This window comes from Rhinolophus sinicus, chromosome 7 (assembly GCF_057876585.1).
Source record: "Rhinolophus sinicus isolate RSI-liver-muscle chromosome 7, RSI-T2T, whole genome shotgun sequence".
Classification (NCBI taxonomy): Eukaryota; Metazoa; Chordata; class Mammalia; order Chiroptera; family Rhinolophidae; genus Rhinolophus; species Rhinolophus sinicus.
The window spans coordinates 12,895,228-12,911,016 of NC_142507.1; the positions used below are offsets into that span (position 1 = coordinate 12,895,228).

At 41.6% G+C, this 15,789-nt stretch overlaps 2 protein-coding genes across 12 annotated transcripts in view; one reads left to right on the forward strand and one right to left on the reverse strand.

Annotated features, from left to right (window-relative positions):
• The window catches only part of ARFGEF1 (ARF guanine nucleotide exchange factor 1), a 101,238-nt gene extending 94,907 nt beyond the window's left edge, over positions 1–6,331 (forward strand). For both annotated transcript variants that reach the window (XR_012491664.2, XM_019726256.3), the window contains exons 36-39: positions 865–1,033; positions 2,320–2,458; positions 3,405–3,522; positions 4,880–6,331. Coding sequence is in view for 1 of the 2 variants with exons in the window: in XM_019726256.3 (XP_019581815.1) it covers positions 865–1,033; positions 2,320–2,458; positions 3,405–3,522; positions 4,880–5,044 (591 nt within the window). In the remaining variant the exon portion in view is untranslated. The remainder of the gene's footprint in view (positions 1–864; positions 1,034–2,319; positions 2,459–3,404; positions 3,523–4,879) is intronic.
• A 1,073-nt stretch (positions 6,332–7,404) lies between these two features.
• The window catches only part of CSPP1 (centrosome and spindle pole associated protein 1), a 107,288-nt gene continuing 98,903 nt past the window's right edge, over positions 7,405–15,789 (reverse strand). For 9 of the 10 annotated variants that reach the window (XM_088799388.1, XM_088799384.1, XM_088799391.1 and 6 more), the window contains 3 exons: positions 11,338–11,447; positions 10,068–10,206; positions 7,405–8,272 (listed from right to left, as the gene is read on the reverse strand). In XM_088799388.1, the coding sequence (XP_088655514.1) occupies positions 8,061–8,272; positions 10,068–10,206; positions 11,338–11,447 (461 nt within the window). In that variant the 3' untranslated portion in view covers positions 7,405–8,060. Of the gene's footprint in view, positions 8,273–10,067; positions 10,207–11,333; positions 11,448–15,789 lie in introns of those variants that run through there. The other variant, XM_088799389.1, reaches the window with a different exon arrangement.

A 15,789-nucleotide genomic window follows, 5' to 3' on the forward strand; every position in this document is an offset into this window, starting at 1 on the left:
TTTGGTCTTTGTGACTAGCAACACTGCAGCATGTTCCCTGCTGCGAGCTCTGCGCACAAACCCGGAGAGTGGCTAGAGCAGTCTTTCTGAGTGAATGCCGATGGGGCCTCGGGGAGAGGCCCGGGGCTTGTCCTGGGTGGAAGACAGACAGGTCGTGCATTGCGAGGACGGCAAGCAAGGTGGCTGGCTTGTAAATGCAGGATGGTCGGTCCCTTTGCTGATGGGAGTGTGTGGGAGCTCTGGTTACATCCCGTTTCTCACTGGGACAGGAAGAAAAGCCGTCCACCAAGGGAGGTTGGGAAGAAAGCTTCAGCTACTTGAGAGAAGTGAAAACATTAGCAAGTGATCAGGGAAGTGGATGAGGGAAGCGCAGGAGGATCGCAGGGCAGCGCCCAGCGCCCACTGGATTTAAAGAGAAAGGCGTTTTTCTCCAGCCACGTTTAGTGTGGGCGCAGACGTGGAGTAGGCGGTTTTGCCAAATGATTCCGGAAAGAGGAGGTGAGGGGTTACGCCAGGGAGTACTTACAATCACAGTGCATGGACCCCAGCCTGGTTAAGGAGAGAAGTGGGGACCTGGGGGTGAGCGGCAGTAAAGGGCAGGCGAGTGGTCGTGGGGTCTGGTCGGGGCTGAGCTCTTGGAGTCAGGAATCAGGAGGGAGCTGCAATGATAGGAGGTGACGAGGAAGCATGGAAGGGAGATTCTGGAAATTCCATAACAAAAGGTGGACCTTTTCCTATTTTCTCTTGAGATAGAATAGATGGAATCCTATGGGCTCATAAATCTGGTCTTTGGGGAGCACTGAGGTCAGAATTGACTGAAATTTGTGACTCTGTGCGCGTGCGCTGTGGTGGTTTGTCTTCCAGAGAGACGCCGTGGACTTTGATGTTCGGGTTGATACGCAAGACCAAGGAATGTACCGCTTTCTAACGTCACAGCAGCTTTTTAAGCTACTAGACTGCTTATTAGAGTCACATAGGTTTGCAAAGGCCTTTAATTCCAACAATGAACAGAGGACTGCTCTGTGGAAAGCAGGTGAGCTACACGGGTCTCACATTTTAGTGTCAGCATTCATGGATGTGCGACAGATGCGTGCACTTATTAGGGTTCATTGAGTGTGTACTTCAGGTCTGTGCACGTCGCTGTCTGAACTTTTACCCTAACAGTGACAATAGGAAGGCGGCCTGCTGACCAGGGGCCTCTCGGGTCTTCAAAGAGCCACATAACTGCCTGGGTATATTCGTTTCCCCTTGTTTAATAAACCTGTTATTTGATGGATTTCACCAAACGTTTTATCATCTGGTTTCCGAGCCTGGTCCTTCCTGTTGATACTGTGAGCGCTAAAAGCTGCCCTTTTATGAGGAAAAGGGTGAGAAGGTCCCGAACATAAAATCTGACATTGTATTCAAATGACGTCTCCATGTTTACCTGGGGGTGGTCATTCCTCCAGATGGAAGTGAACTTCTTGAAGGGGGCAGGTATATTTGTTCTAGAATATGTTGGAAATTTTAAATAAAGACTAAGCTTTGTAATAATTAATTTACTGACACTGTTAATTTTTTATTTGAAAAATACTCAGTGCCTAGTAGTAGTTGCAAAACAGCGCTGGCAGCAGAATGTGGCAGGAAAAAGAAAGCAGGAGCTGATGTTTATTGAATGTCAAGCTGTGTAAAATGGAGTGTTCGGTGCCTCGCACTGGCATATTTTATTTTATCTAAAATGTCTGTTGCACTCCTAATTAAGCCCATGGCTTTGTTTATTCTCTTCCCTTCATAACCTAACTTCTGGAAACAGTAGTCGGGACTTACTTTTTCCCCTTCAACCCAAGTTGTTGCCACCATCCACCTGGGACAGCCCTGCCAAGGTTACCAGACTCCCATTTGCACACATGCTGGGCCCGTGGCACCGCTGGCCTTTCGCGCAGACTTCCTGCCACATGGTCTGCCCGCTCCCTAGGCGCCAGGCTGCACGGGGCTGTCAGGTGCCGCCTTTGAAGACTTCCACATTCCCACGCCTCGCTGTTTTGTATCTTGTATCCCCAGCTTGAAAGGGAGGGAAGGAAATTGTAAACACAGACATCGCATCCTTCAGGTTGGGCCTTGCAGCCTGGCCTCCTGTGCACCTGCTCTGGGTGCTTGCTGTCCCTGGGGGGGGTGGGCGGGGGGAACCCTTCCAGGACACCAAGGCCTGGGCGCAGGCTGCTGGGGCTCAGGCAGCTCTGCTTTGTAAGCAGCAGGCGTGATGGCTGAACATACCACAACGTGCCGCCATCCAGGCCGCTGTGCCGCCCTGATTCACCCCGAAACGTCCCCTTTCCGCAGGCTTCAAAGGCAAATCCAAGCCCAACCTTCTGAAGCAGGAGACGAGCAGCCTGGCCTGTGGGCTGCGTATCCTCTTCCGGATGTACATGGACGAGAGCCGGGTTAGTGCCTGGGAGGAGGTCCAGCAAAGGCTTTTAAAGTAAGACTCATGGCTGGGTTTCTGCCTTTCGCCCTTGTGGCTGCGGGGGCCTGGGCCGGGAAGGGCCACCGGGTTTGCACGCGGGGCGACGTCCACAACCCAACCCCGACAAGGAGCTGCAGGACCAAGCACATGACTTGGGGCCTAAAGCTTGTTAAATACGGTCTTAGAGCTGAAGGTGTATTTGCACAGTTGGTGACAGGAACAAATCATGTCCCTTGTTACTACAGGCCAAAGGAGGAAGTTTTTATCTCTTAAAATTTAAAAACTTTATATTAGGCTTTTTTTTGTGCCATAGATAGCTCCATTTTTTACAAACTGATCATTTGTGGAAGTGAAAACCTGTCTGCCTGTATTTAGCTTCAAAAATATTTGGAGGTTTTGTTGGTGTTACTTTTTTTTAATGACAAGTTGAATTCTGACCTTTAACATTTAAACTCACGCTAAGAATGAAACACGGCATTCAGAAAGAGTGCTGTTACCTGAATTGTATTTTTGTCTTCCTGGGGATTAGATGGTCTGAGAGAGCAGTTAGATGCATTTTAGGACACTGAGAGCTCAGCTTGTCTCTGTTTTCCCATTTTATTGACGAGACGGTTAAGGCCCCAGAAGGGTCTAAACCCGCACGGCTGGTGGAGTAAAGAGCCACGCAGATATCAGCATCCAGGTCTCTCGACGCAAAACTCACACACGTGCTACTACAGTGACTTCGAATTCACTGAAACTTAGAAAATTAGGAAAGTGTGGTTTTCCTGAAAAGTTGCAATGGCTTCTTCTATATCTGGTTTTCTTCCTAATGTGAAAACGTGAATGATTTGCTGACACACTTTCAGATAAACAGGGGGAACCTCGCAGGCTCCTAACGGTTAATATCTGCTTCGCAGCTTAGTTCTCTCTGTGGGTGTCCGTCCCCGGGGTCCAAGCTCATGAGCCTTTTCTGTTGCAGTGTCTGCAGTGAAGCCCTGAGTTACTTCCTCACCTTAACATCAGAGAGTCATCGGGAGGCCTGGACTAACCTGCTGCTATTGTTTCTCACGAAAGTTCTAAAGATAAGCGATAACAGGGTAAGTACGAGCCGTCGTGTCTACCCAGCATTTCTAGCCGGGCCAGCGGGGCCCTGAGTGGGAGGCGGCTGCCAGGTGGCTGGGCCTCCCCGTGCCGGCCTCTGTGTCATCGGCCCTCATCCTTCCTCTGCTCGACCCACTTTCTCTCTTATCGGTGACGGGGGGGATTCAGTAGGGGCGGGGCTGGAGTCCTTCAGGACACCTTGGCAAGCTCCTGGGTCCCCCACATTGCAGTTCCCGGTCTGACCCTGCAGATCTCCCCTTCAACCCCGTTTTGAAGGCTGCTGTCCAGTCCGCCTGGTACTCTACCTTCACTCGGGGCGCCATCTGGGCCCCAGGCGTCAGCATTCCTTTGGCATATTCGTTGGTTCCGTGGGACCCAGAAACCCTAGTCAATGGGCCATAAATCATTTAAGAATTTTAAACCAGTAGAAATTAAGGTAAAATACAAATATATAGCTGTAATATAAATATGTATTTAATATATGTTTCACTCTTTAAAAAATATAGCAGTTTCTAGCTGACTTAAATGGAAAGGGTTGCTGTGATCCCTGAATAGGTTTAAAATGCCTAGTTAGGCAGCCTAACCTTTGACACGTCCAGCCATGGTGGTATATGGGACCCGTGGAGGCCACGCGATGCCACCTTGTGCCTCTCAAGTCACGTGCTCTGGGTCCACGTGCATTTCCCTCTGACTCCTGAGCCAGTTAAAGCTCAGAGAAGTGACCTGAGACACCACCAGCCACGTGGCCAGGAAGGACTCCAGACCTCACTCAGTCTCACTCCAGTTTGCCTTCTTGCCACGATGTATCTCACTGCTTCCTTGTACCTTGTGGGGTGCAGAGAGCAAAAAAAAAGGAAAAGGTACCAAGTGCATCAGTTGAACTGTAACATGGAATGTATACTCTTTGCCTGGAGACTGTGTAGCTTATCGCAATGTTAGGTGCACTCTCCCCTGGAAATCAAAATTTTATTTAACAAAGAAAAGGTACAGTTTCAATAACCCTTACATAGCTTGTAAAAACTCAACTGTGGTTCCTGCTTGGCTTCTTACTTTTATTACCTGGTAAAAACAATGACAAATGCTAGAAGTTAGTCATAAATTTAAGAAAACGTAATGGGAAATGTTTTTCAGAATAAGGTAGAGAACTGAGCGAATAATGTTTATATGAGGTGAGTCTTCTGAGGGCAGCTCTTTCAGTTCCGTAATCAGTGCAGTCACTGCTTCACGCAGACGCCTTTCACTTCCTGTCTCATGCGGTGCTCGCCCCACACTGATTTGGCTCCAAAGGCAGTTCTAGGTTCTCTGGTTTGGAATGCAAGCCCTACTAACGGAGAAATTCATTTTCCCTCCTAGTTTAAAGCTCATGCATCGTTCTACTACCCTCTCTTATGTGAAATTATGCAATTTGACTTGATTCCTGAACTTCGTGCTGTTCTTAGAAGATTTTTCCTGCGAATCGGAGTTGTTTTTCAGATATCACAACCGCCTGAACAGGAACTCAGAACAAGCAAGCAGTGATGGGAACTTAACATTTTTCTGTTGGCGTTTACATCCCTCTGCTCTTTAAAAGGACCCTGGAGCTGAGGTTTCCTACCTGAAAAACGGTTTCTGAATTGCAGTGTCTAAAGGTTACTGGCGAAGATGCTTAGAACTAGAAGTCAGCCTTGCAGCGCTCATCCCTTTCAGTAATCTGACGATCGTGTTGTCAGTGGGCTCGCGCTGAGCAGAAAGCCCGTCTCCAGTGTCAGCTTATGCTCACGTGTCCTTCCCTTCCTCAGCAGCAGGGAGCCCCACGTGTTTTTGGCAGGTGTGGAAGTGAAACTTACCCAAAGAACTATAGATGTAAAGATTTGAACTTCTGCAAGAAGTACAACTCAGGAGAGCTGTATTTTGAAGGATTAAAATGTTTATAATGGGAGTGGGGGGAGAAGAAATTATTGTTCATGGTAAAAGATATTTAGCAACTATGGTATTCTTATTCTGAAGATTTTTGCACACTCAGGCTGTCTGAGATACTGCTAATCATTCTTCTGTGAAAAATGTACAGAGATGCAGGTCTGTAATATAAGAAACCTAAACATTATATAGTTCTTCCTGCACTGTTTTATTTTCTTTATTTTCTTATTCATTTGCTAAATACCTATAATATTTTGTCAAATGCACTAAACATTTGGGTTGAACTTCTTGTCTTTTTTATTTTGTGGAGATTTTGGTTTTGCCCTTTTTAGGGGGTGGGGTGGTAATTTTGAAGGTTTAACATGCCCAGAAAGCGTTGTGGCTGACACTCGTCATGACCAACGACAAAAAAAGGGTAGGAAGTATCCCTGACATAACTACCTGTAATATACTTCTCTTAGGGCTTTTAAACATGAGCCATTGAAATAGAATGATCCTTCATGGACCGAAACTTGAATCACTGCAAAATGAATCTAGGTTGCTGTCACTTTCTTTTCTTTTGGGTGGCGGGGCTTGATGTAGATTTTACTCTATGTACAGAATTTAATGTTGAATATATTAAAATAACAAATCTGGCATGGTTTGAGGAGGTTAGATTTACTGGAAATGTATTCATACTGTGAATTGTGCTCTGATGGTTAAAAAAATGACAAGATTGTCAAGCATTCCGTATTAACAGTGGGTGTAGAAAATTTTTTCAGATGGATAAAATGTATATGGTACAGATGTAAAGTTTTCTATGTAAAAAAATTCTGTACAACTTTCTGTACAATATTGATTCTCATCTGGCATTCTAATCAGGTTATAGGTCAATAAAGTTTTTGGATTATTTCATCAGTGCAATCAAAACCTGTGTAATCCACAGCACCATGTTTTATTGATTCTTTTTGATTTTTTTTTTTTTTTTTCCATTAAAAGCCAAACAGGTAAGGAAAGGAAATTTTCAGCTAGAACTACAAATTCAGTATTCTTTACTTTTGATATTTTCTTTCCAGTTTCTGGCATTAGGTTCTCCCTATTTTCTCAACCATAGGCTATTCATAATTTAATATTTTGTGTATTTATTAATAACCCAGAATAAGGCTACACTATTTGAATAGTGAGAGAAAGTACTAAAGTTCCCTTTGGGGCAGTTGGCAGCAGGGCATTGTGTGTTAAGAGCCAGTTCAGGTTGTGAGATACAATACCATTAAAAAGAAAATAGACATATCAAGATAATTTATTTTGAGGGTTGTGTTAAAAAACAAGGTAAGTGTTCAGGCTTAGCTCTCACTCTTTTAGGTAATGAGCAGTTATTGATGTATTTATAAGTCCACCATATTTATTACCCTTAAGACACAGCCCTGTTCAAGCCCAGCTTGATTCTACAGCTGGGAGTCACCTACCTCGGTAGCTGGAGCCACCATGACCTTTGGGTCTGTCCGAGAGGTTGTTTCAAATAACCTGGTGGTTTATTTTATGGTATAATATCAGGCCTCCCCTTATAGGAGACCGAGGCCTTCATCTTACTTTCAGATGAAGATACAAGAAAAATCTTTACAGTTAAGAAAACAATGGTTAGACCACAAAATTGAGTATAAAATTTACATGTTGCTAAAATTCAAAGCATCAGAAATTTCACACGTGAGATGAACTTATCTGATCTCATCTCTGCCATTAATTATGTCCGTGGAAATGTGCAAGAAGCAGTGCCTGGGGGATGTTCTCAGCTGTCATGGTGCTAAAGACTCTAAGAATGATTTCCCAGAATTTGAATTAATTTTTTCTTTTTTAAAGGCACTACCTCTTACGGCGTTACCAAGGGTCCGTGGTAGCGCGGGGATTCCAGGCCCTGTCCTGGACCCTGAGTGTTCCTGCCTCTCTTCAGCTTCTAGAACACCCTGTGTAGAGACCTGAATTCCAGTTAAAGTAAGAAACCAACATTAGTAATGAAAATAATTTATTTCTATCCATAAGTAATTAAATCATATAAATTAGAAACATAGTAAGTACCTTCACAGGCACAAAAATAGAGGCAGAAAGATGTAACATTTAGTGTATGGCTCAAGGGAATAAAATCAGGTATGACTCCCATCATTTATACTGAATCAGTAGCTATAAATGATATGAAAATGATTAACTAGTACCTTTGATTTCACTATGTAGCAACTAGAATAGTCACAGCTACAACCAATGTATTTACTAGTAAATTGAATAGCAGTAACAATGGCAAATGTGCACAGGGTTTTCTGGTTTTATAGGACTGTTAAGACACTTGTGTTTTATTCACCTTATCTTACAAGCAAAATTTACAATAATGCACATACGGTAGTTGATTCCAAGAGTTCATTACCACCCTAAATTATGGCAAAATTTTGCAAAAATAATTCTATACAATTCTACATCAAATATAAATAGCCATGGCCTTTTATTTATGTACACAATATACACTATATACATCATCATGGAAAAGCTACACTTTACACACAGATGGAACGTCAGGAACTCAGGTAAGGGACAAAGGGGCACGTATTACTAACGGCTCAGGTTTAACATCCTTTCACCTTCAAAGGCACTGCTGGGACCAGTCCAAGTTTATTTACCCGTGTGCAGTAGACAGGCCCTGCCAACTGAAAGGGCCTGGTTTTCCAGGAACCTGCTGCTGCTCTTGGTTTAGCTGCTCTGCCATGAATCGTTTCAGTGTTTCTGAGGTGCCTGGGCGGAGCCAGGGTTCAGTGGCTACAGAGTTGGACCCGTCGTCCCCCACATGCTTCATGATGTCATCAGGGTCAACCAGTGAACTCTCGTCATCTAACGGAAGCAAGAGAGACGTGACGCAGGTGGGTGGCAGGCAGGTAGAGGGAACACAGATCTCCTGTACTCTAACCCCTTACAACTCTGCATTTCTCCACAATACTATGTTCTAAACTGGACTGTTTTGCCAGACAGCCCTCTGAGAGGTAGGAAAGCAAACCCAGAAAGGGAGCCAACTTTATAAAACAAAAGTTCAACTGAAGGAGGTGACTCCATGGTACCAGCGCCATGGGGATGGATCCCAAGGACGGCAGAGGAGACCTCACCCAATGAGGACTTGGAATGTAAGCCATTTTATGGTGACTGTGTCACCTGCTGGAGAAACTCAGTGAATACCATGCAAAACTTTGTTTTTAACTGAAGAAGGTTTTGGAAATACTCCCAGCCTAGGACACTGCCATGAAGAAATTGAAAGTCATTTTAGGGAAAAAAAACAGGATGAAATTACTTCCATCTTTACTACGAGGTGGAGTCTACTCCATTAAGAGGTAGCTCTTAATTTGTTTCATTCTTTGAACTGATTGTACTCCATTTCTATGTTTGTACTTTACTTACTATTATATATAATAGGAAAATCTGTCTTCCTACCCTGTGATGTCAATTTGTTTTAGCCCAGCAAAGGGATCTGTGCAATCAATTTAATGAGCAGTCAATCCACATCGTACCAAAAAGCTCCTGTTTGAAAGGACAATTTTTAAAAAAGTTTAGAAGTTAGAAACCTACGGAAAGAGTAGATTCTTAAAATGCTCTATCTTGTTTCAATTTAAATATATCCCTGTTAAATATTAATTCAACTTACTGTTTCTAAAAGAAAATTGAGGAATAGATAATTTCATAATATAGATGAAAATGCTTTTTGCTAAAAAGAAAGCATTGCTTTCCCACTATTTCACTTTTTTCCAGGTACATGAAAAGTACTGCTCCATTAATTTACCATGTTTGCTGGTATTTGATAGGGAACGACCATCAAACTTGACTGCTAGAGAGATTGTGTAAGTAGTTTTAACTTAACACAGTATTAAAGGGAAGATCTAAAAATATCTTAAGAAAATTGTTACTAGAAAATTACTCTAATGTAGCTTAACAGACTAAAGAATTGTCCAAATAGACACCACCACTTATTTGCTAAAACTAATAATAGGCCTTATATACTAAAAAACTGTCCCATTATCCTAATAACTAATTAACATCAACACTGAAAAGGTGGTCCAGGGCTGGCAGGGCAGAGGAGCTCAGCGGTTGCCTAAGGAACCGTCCTGCCTGCCTGTGCTCCATGAACAAGCTGACTTACCCTGCTGGTCACCAAAGCAAAAGACTGAACTTTGGATTATATAAAGGAAATAGTGACCTGAGGCTATTTTGCTGTGTCCATGGTACAGAAAGCCAAGTAAAAAGGTAAAATTTTCTTTGCAGTATTACAAATGTGTATGTGTTATCTAAAGAACTCAAAGTGTTCGAGTTAATTTCTGACACTCTCACTTCAGTAGGGGAAGTGTGATGCTGATACTAATGGGCATTTTCCCTGAAAGCAAAGCCTGGATATAATTATAAGCAAAAACTTTATCTCTTTAGAATCCACTCAAAAAAGGGTACCCTCTCTGGTAGATAGAATCTGATGCAAAATTTATCCCGAGTCCTGGTTTTGCTGGATAGCAACTGTGTTCTAGGCCCCACGACTAGTGAAGGATTTCAAAACTCATTCCATCCATCCCCCAGCCATCAGTGGAAACCCCCATGTAAGCAGGTTAAGAGATATTAGAATTTGCTGTAGGCTGTTAAACTTGGCCTTTACCTGTATTAATAGGTTTATTTTGAAGTTCATTCAATCTTCGCATTCGTTCCTCATTTCTCATTCTAATCTGATCAATATTTACACTGGATACAGATTTTAAAGAGAGACCATCTGGTGGTACATTAAGACGACCGTTATCCTGCAGTTAGAAAACAACTTCAGAAATGATCATAAAATGCTCAGAATAAATCAGTGAATCAAATCACGTTCTTGCCCTCGATACATGTAGTGTGATGTACAAAATGAAACAAATGGAAATCTGTAGCGTACATATTTATCCATACAGGCTCAGATGAAGGTGTTGGATTTCTGATAACATGTAAATGCTGCCAGACTGGATAAAGGTGGGAAACAGCCTGAGTTCCTCAAAATGCTAAACAGTTACCATCTAACCCAACAATTCTACTCCTAGGTACACATGCAAGAGAGATGAAAACATCAAAACACTTGTACACGAATGTTAAAAGCAGAAAAAAGTGGGAACAACCCAAATGTCCATCAGGTACTGAATGGATAAACGAAAGGGAATATCCATATATAGAATGTTATTCAGCAATAAAAAGGAATTAAGTACTGATATGTTACAATTTAGATGACCTTTGGAAACAAGCCAGTCACAAATGACCAAATATTGTATGATCTCATGGGTCCAGAAAAGGCAAATCTATAGAGACAAAGTAGGTTAGTGGTTCCTAGTGAAACAACCAAATTATTGCCGTCTGGTAAAGCTGCCCATATGGTAATGCTAATAACAGCACTTGTCATTTCTGGAGAGCTTCCTGCATGCTTGACTCGGTGCTACATGCTCTGCGTATATTTTGTAACTATCTCCACGTCATATATAAGAAAACAGAGTTGAAGAAATTGCCCAAAGCCTGCACATTTTATTGGCTATACTATAGGGTTTGAATATCAGCCTTCCTGTCTGTGTGACCTTTGGAAAGTTATGTGACCAAAAGGAAGCTATCTACGTAATAGGCTTAGGTGCCTGAGACGTAGCAGGCTTTCTGTCACACGTCAGATACTTCCACTGAGAGCCCCCTTGGAAGTAGGAAAATACCCCCCTGGAGAAGCCACGGCACTGAGTTCAGTGACCCGCTGAAGGCCACCCAGCGACTGGGCGGTAGAGCCTCGAGTCAGACCCGTGAGACCCGCATTCCAGACGAGTGCTCTTTGCTCGCTGGACCACACCAACTCCGCATGGCTCAGAACCCAGACCTCCCCCTCATAAACTGAGAAGGAAAAAGAGAAAAGGACATCTCATACATACAAAGCCCAGGCCCTTCTGTTTGTTCCTCCTGCGTTCCCGGGCAGAAGGCAGCTGTGATGGTGGAAGGAACGCGTCCTCCTCAAAGGTAGGGTACGTCTCGCCGTAAGCACCTGGAAGGACCACACAAGGCACAACTCTTAACAATCCCCCGTTTTCAGCCTCTTTCTCAGCTAAACCAAGACGGCTTTTTATTAGCTTTAAGACATTAGTTACAGATAATAAAATCCACCCACTCTAATGTATGTAGTTCAATGATTTTTACAGAATTGTGCCATCATCACTATAACCCACTTTTAGAACAGTTCTATCACCACAGCGTAGCCTTGTGTTCACTGGCAACCACTCCTCTCCCACCTGCCCAGCCCAATGAACACGGATCTGCTGTCATTCTCAACATTTACCTTTCCTGAGATTCCACAGAAATGGAACTCGACAACGTCACGTCTTTCACTCAGCGTAATGTGTGAGGTTCATCTATGTTGCACCATTTATCAGTTTGTTCTTTTTTATTACTAAATGGACTCTGTCATAATGGAGCTATACATTTTCTCTCTGCATTCACCAGCTGATGGACATTTTAACTGTTTCTAGTTGGCAATTATTAATAATGCAATTATGAACATTCATGTACATGTCTTTTTGTGGCCATGTTTTTATTTCTTTGGGGTCTATTCCGAGGAGTGAAATTGCTGGGTATTATGGTAACTGTACATTTAGCCTTTGAGGAACTACCAAACCATTTTCAAAACTGGTTCTAGTTTCCCCACATCCTCACCAGTATATGTCCAGCTTTTAAATTTTTTTTAACTTCTCAATGACACTTGACCTTCAATATGACATTAGGTTCAGGTGTACAGCGTAGCGGTGCAACTGCAGTAAGTGTTTACGTGAAAGGGCCGCATCGTCTTCCAAAGGGGCTGCACCGTTTGCATCCCCACCAGCAATGAGTGCGAGTTCCTGCTGCTCCACCTCCTCACGGCGTTCGTGTTGCCAGTTTTAGATGATGGCCATTCTCACAGGTGTGCAGGGGCAGCTCCTCGTGTGTTCATGTGCATTTCTCTGATGCCATCTTATTTCATGTCTGTTTGGATCTTTTGCCCATCTCTTAATTGGGTAATTATCTTATTGGTGAGTTTTAAGAGTTCTTCATATATTTTAGAGAATAGTCCTTTGCCAGATCTATCTGTTCTAAATACTTTCTCCCAGTCTATAGCTTGTCTTCTCATTCTCTTGAATTTGTCTTTCACAGAACATTCCTTTTTAATGAAGTTTAGTTTATCAATTATTACTCTCATGGATTGTGCCTTTGTTGTTTATATCCAGAAAGTCACTGCCATAGTCAAGTTCTAAGTTTTCTCTTATATTATCTTCTATGAGTTTTACAGTTCTGTGTCTTACATTTAGGCCTATGGTCCATTTTATTTGATGTTTGTGAAGAGTGTATGGCCTGTGTCTGGATATTTTTTGTTTTGTATGTAGATGTCCAGCTCTAGGACCATTTGTTGAAAAGACTGTCTTTCCTCAGTTGCAATGCTGTTTTTTCAAAGAGCAGTTGACTATACTTGTGTGGGTCTATTTCTGGACTCTCCATTCTGTTCCATTGATTTGTCTATTATTTTCCCAATACCACACTGTTTTGATTACTGTAACTTTATAGTAAGTCCTGAAGTCAGGTAGTGTTAGTCCTCTGACTCTGTTTTTCTCTTTCAATATTGTGTGGGTTATTTTTCCTCTCCATATACATTTTACAATCAGTTATCCACAAAATAACATGCTGGGATTTTGACTGGGATTGCAATGAATCTATTGATCAAGTTGGGAAGAACTGACATATTGGTAATATAGAATTGACAGATTGATGAACATGGAATATTATCTCTCCATTTATTTAGTTCTTTTATTTCTTTCAAGAATTTGTAGTTGTCCTCATATAAATCTTTTTTTGGCGGGGGTAAGATTTAAGGATTTCTTTTCTGAGGGGATTGCTAAATGATATTGTGGGGTGTTTGGGGTTTCCAAGTTTTTATTGAGGTAACATTGGTTAATATATAAATTTCATGTATACAACATCAGAATTCAGTATCTATATACCGTATTGATTGCTTATCACCGAAAGTCTGGATTTTTTCCTTCTGTTACCATATATTTGACCCCCTTTACCCATTTCACCTTCCCCCATCCCCTTTCCCTTCTGGTAACCCCATCATTCTGTTGTCTGTATCTATGAGTTTACTTTTGTTTTATTAGTTCATTGTTACTTTGTTTTATATTCCATATGAGTAAAACCATATGGACTTTGTCCTTTTCCTTCTGACTTATTTCACTTAGAATAATCCCTCAAGATCCATCCATGCTGTCCCACATGGAAATATTTCATCTTTTTTATGGGTCATTATTATCCATTGTGTCCATGTGTATACACACACATACATATATATCTCCTTTATCCCTTCATCCACTGCTGGACACTTAGATTGTTTCCATAAATTGGCTATTATAAATAATGCTGCAATGAACATGGGGGTACATACATCTTTCTCAAATTTGTGTTTTCATATTCTTTGGAAAATACCCAGGAGAGGAACTGCTGGATCATATGATAGTTCCTTTCTTAATTTTTTAAGGAACCTCCATAGTGTTTTCCATAGTGGCTGCACCAATTTACAATCCCACCGACAGTGTATGACGGTTCCCTTTTTCCACATCCTCTCCAGCACTTACTTCTTGTCTTGTTGATGATAGCCATTCTAACAGGTATGAGGTGATAGCTCATTGTGGTTTTGATTTGTATTTCCCTACTAATTACTGATGTGGAACATCTATTCGTGTCTCTTTGGCCATCTGTTTGTCTGCCTTGTAAATGTCTACTCAGATCCTCTACCCATTTTTTACTCATTGTTTTTTTGTTGAGTTGTATCAGTTCTTTATATTTTTTTACTATTAACCCCTTATCAGAAGTAGCATTTGCAAATATCTTCTCCCATTCAGCTGGTTGCCTTTGTGGTTTTGTTGGTGTTTTCCTTTGCTGTGCAGAAATTTTCAGTTTAATGTAGTCCCACTTATTTATTTCTTTGTTTCCCTTGCTTTTGGAGTCAAATTCACAAAAACACTATTGAAACCAATACCTAGAAGCTTAGTGCCGATATTTTCTTCTATCTACTTTATTGTTTCAGGTCTTGCATTGAAGTCTTTAATCGATTTTGAGTTAATTTTTGTGTCTGGTGTAAAATGGTGGTCCTGTTTCACTCTATTGCATGTGGCTTTCCAGTTTTCCCAACGGCATTTATTTAAGAGATTTTCTTTTCTCCATTGCATACTCTTGGTTCCTTTGCCATAAATTAATTACCCACATATGTGTGGATTTATTCCTGGGCTTTCAATTCTGTTCCAATGGTCTGTTTTCATGACCATATCATACTGTTTTGATTGCTGTAGCTTTGTAGTACAGTTTAAAATCAAGGCATGTCATATCTCCAGCTTTATTTTTTTTCTCAGGATTGCTTTGGCAGTTCGGGGTCTTTTGTGATTGTATACAAATGTTAGGATTATGTGTTCTATTTCTATGAATAACGCCATTTGGATTTTGATAGGGATTGCACTGAATCTGCAGATTACTTTAGGTATGAGGTCTGACAATTAAGTTTGTGAACTCATCTTAGAAAAAGTGCTACATACCTCATTGCTGAATATCACTATGGTCACCTTCCAAGTACTCCCCTTGGGAAGCTATGCACCGATGCCAGCGCCTAGTCCACCCTTGAAAGCAATTTTGGAACTCTTTTTCTGGAATGGCCAGCAGAGCTGTCGTCATATTACCCTTGATGTCCTGAATGTCATCAGAATGTCTTCATTTCAATATTTCCTTTATCTTCAGGTAAAAAAAATAAGTCATTGGGGGCTAGATCAAGTGAATAGGGAGGGTGTTCCAATACAGTTATTTGTTTATTGGCTAAAAACTCCCTCAGACAGTGCTGTGTGAGCGGGTGCATTGTGATGCAAGAGCCATGAATTGTTGGCAAAAAGTTCAGGTCATCTTTTTCACACAGCCTTTTGAGCACTTCCAAATAGTAAACTTGGTTAACTGTGTCTCTAGTTGGCACAAATTCATAATGAATAATCCCTCTGATATCAAAAAAAGATTAGTAACATCTTTGCAACAAGTTTGCGAACTTAATTGTCAGACTTCCGTAATATGGACACTTTGACAATGTTAATTCTTCTAATCCATGAGCATAGAATACCTTTCCATTTCTTGTGTGGTCTTCAATTTCTTTCAACGTCTTGTAGTTTTCAGTATACAGGTATTTCATCACCTTTGTTAAATTTTTTCCTAGGTATTTTATTCTTTTTCTTGCAATTATAAACGGGATTTTCTTCATTTTTTTGATAGCTCATTGTTAGTATAAAGAAACACAACAGACTTTTTGTATATTGATTTTCTACCCTGAAACC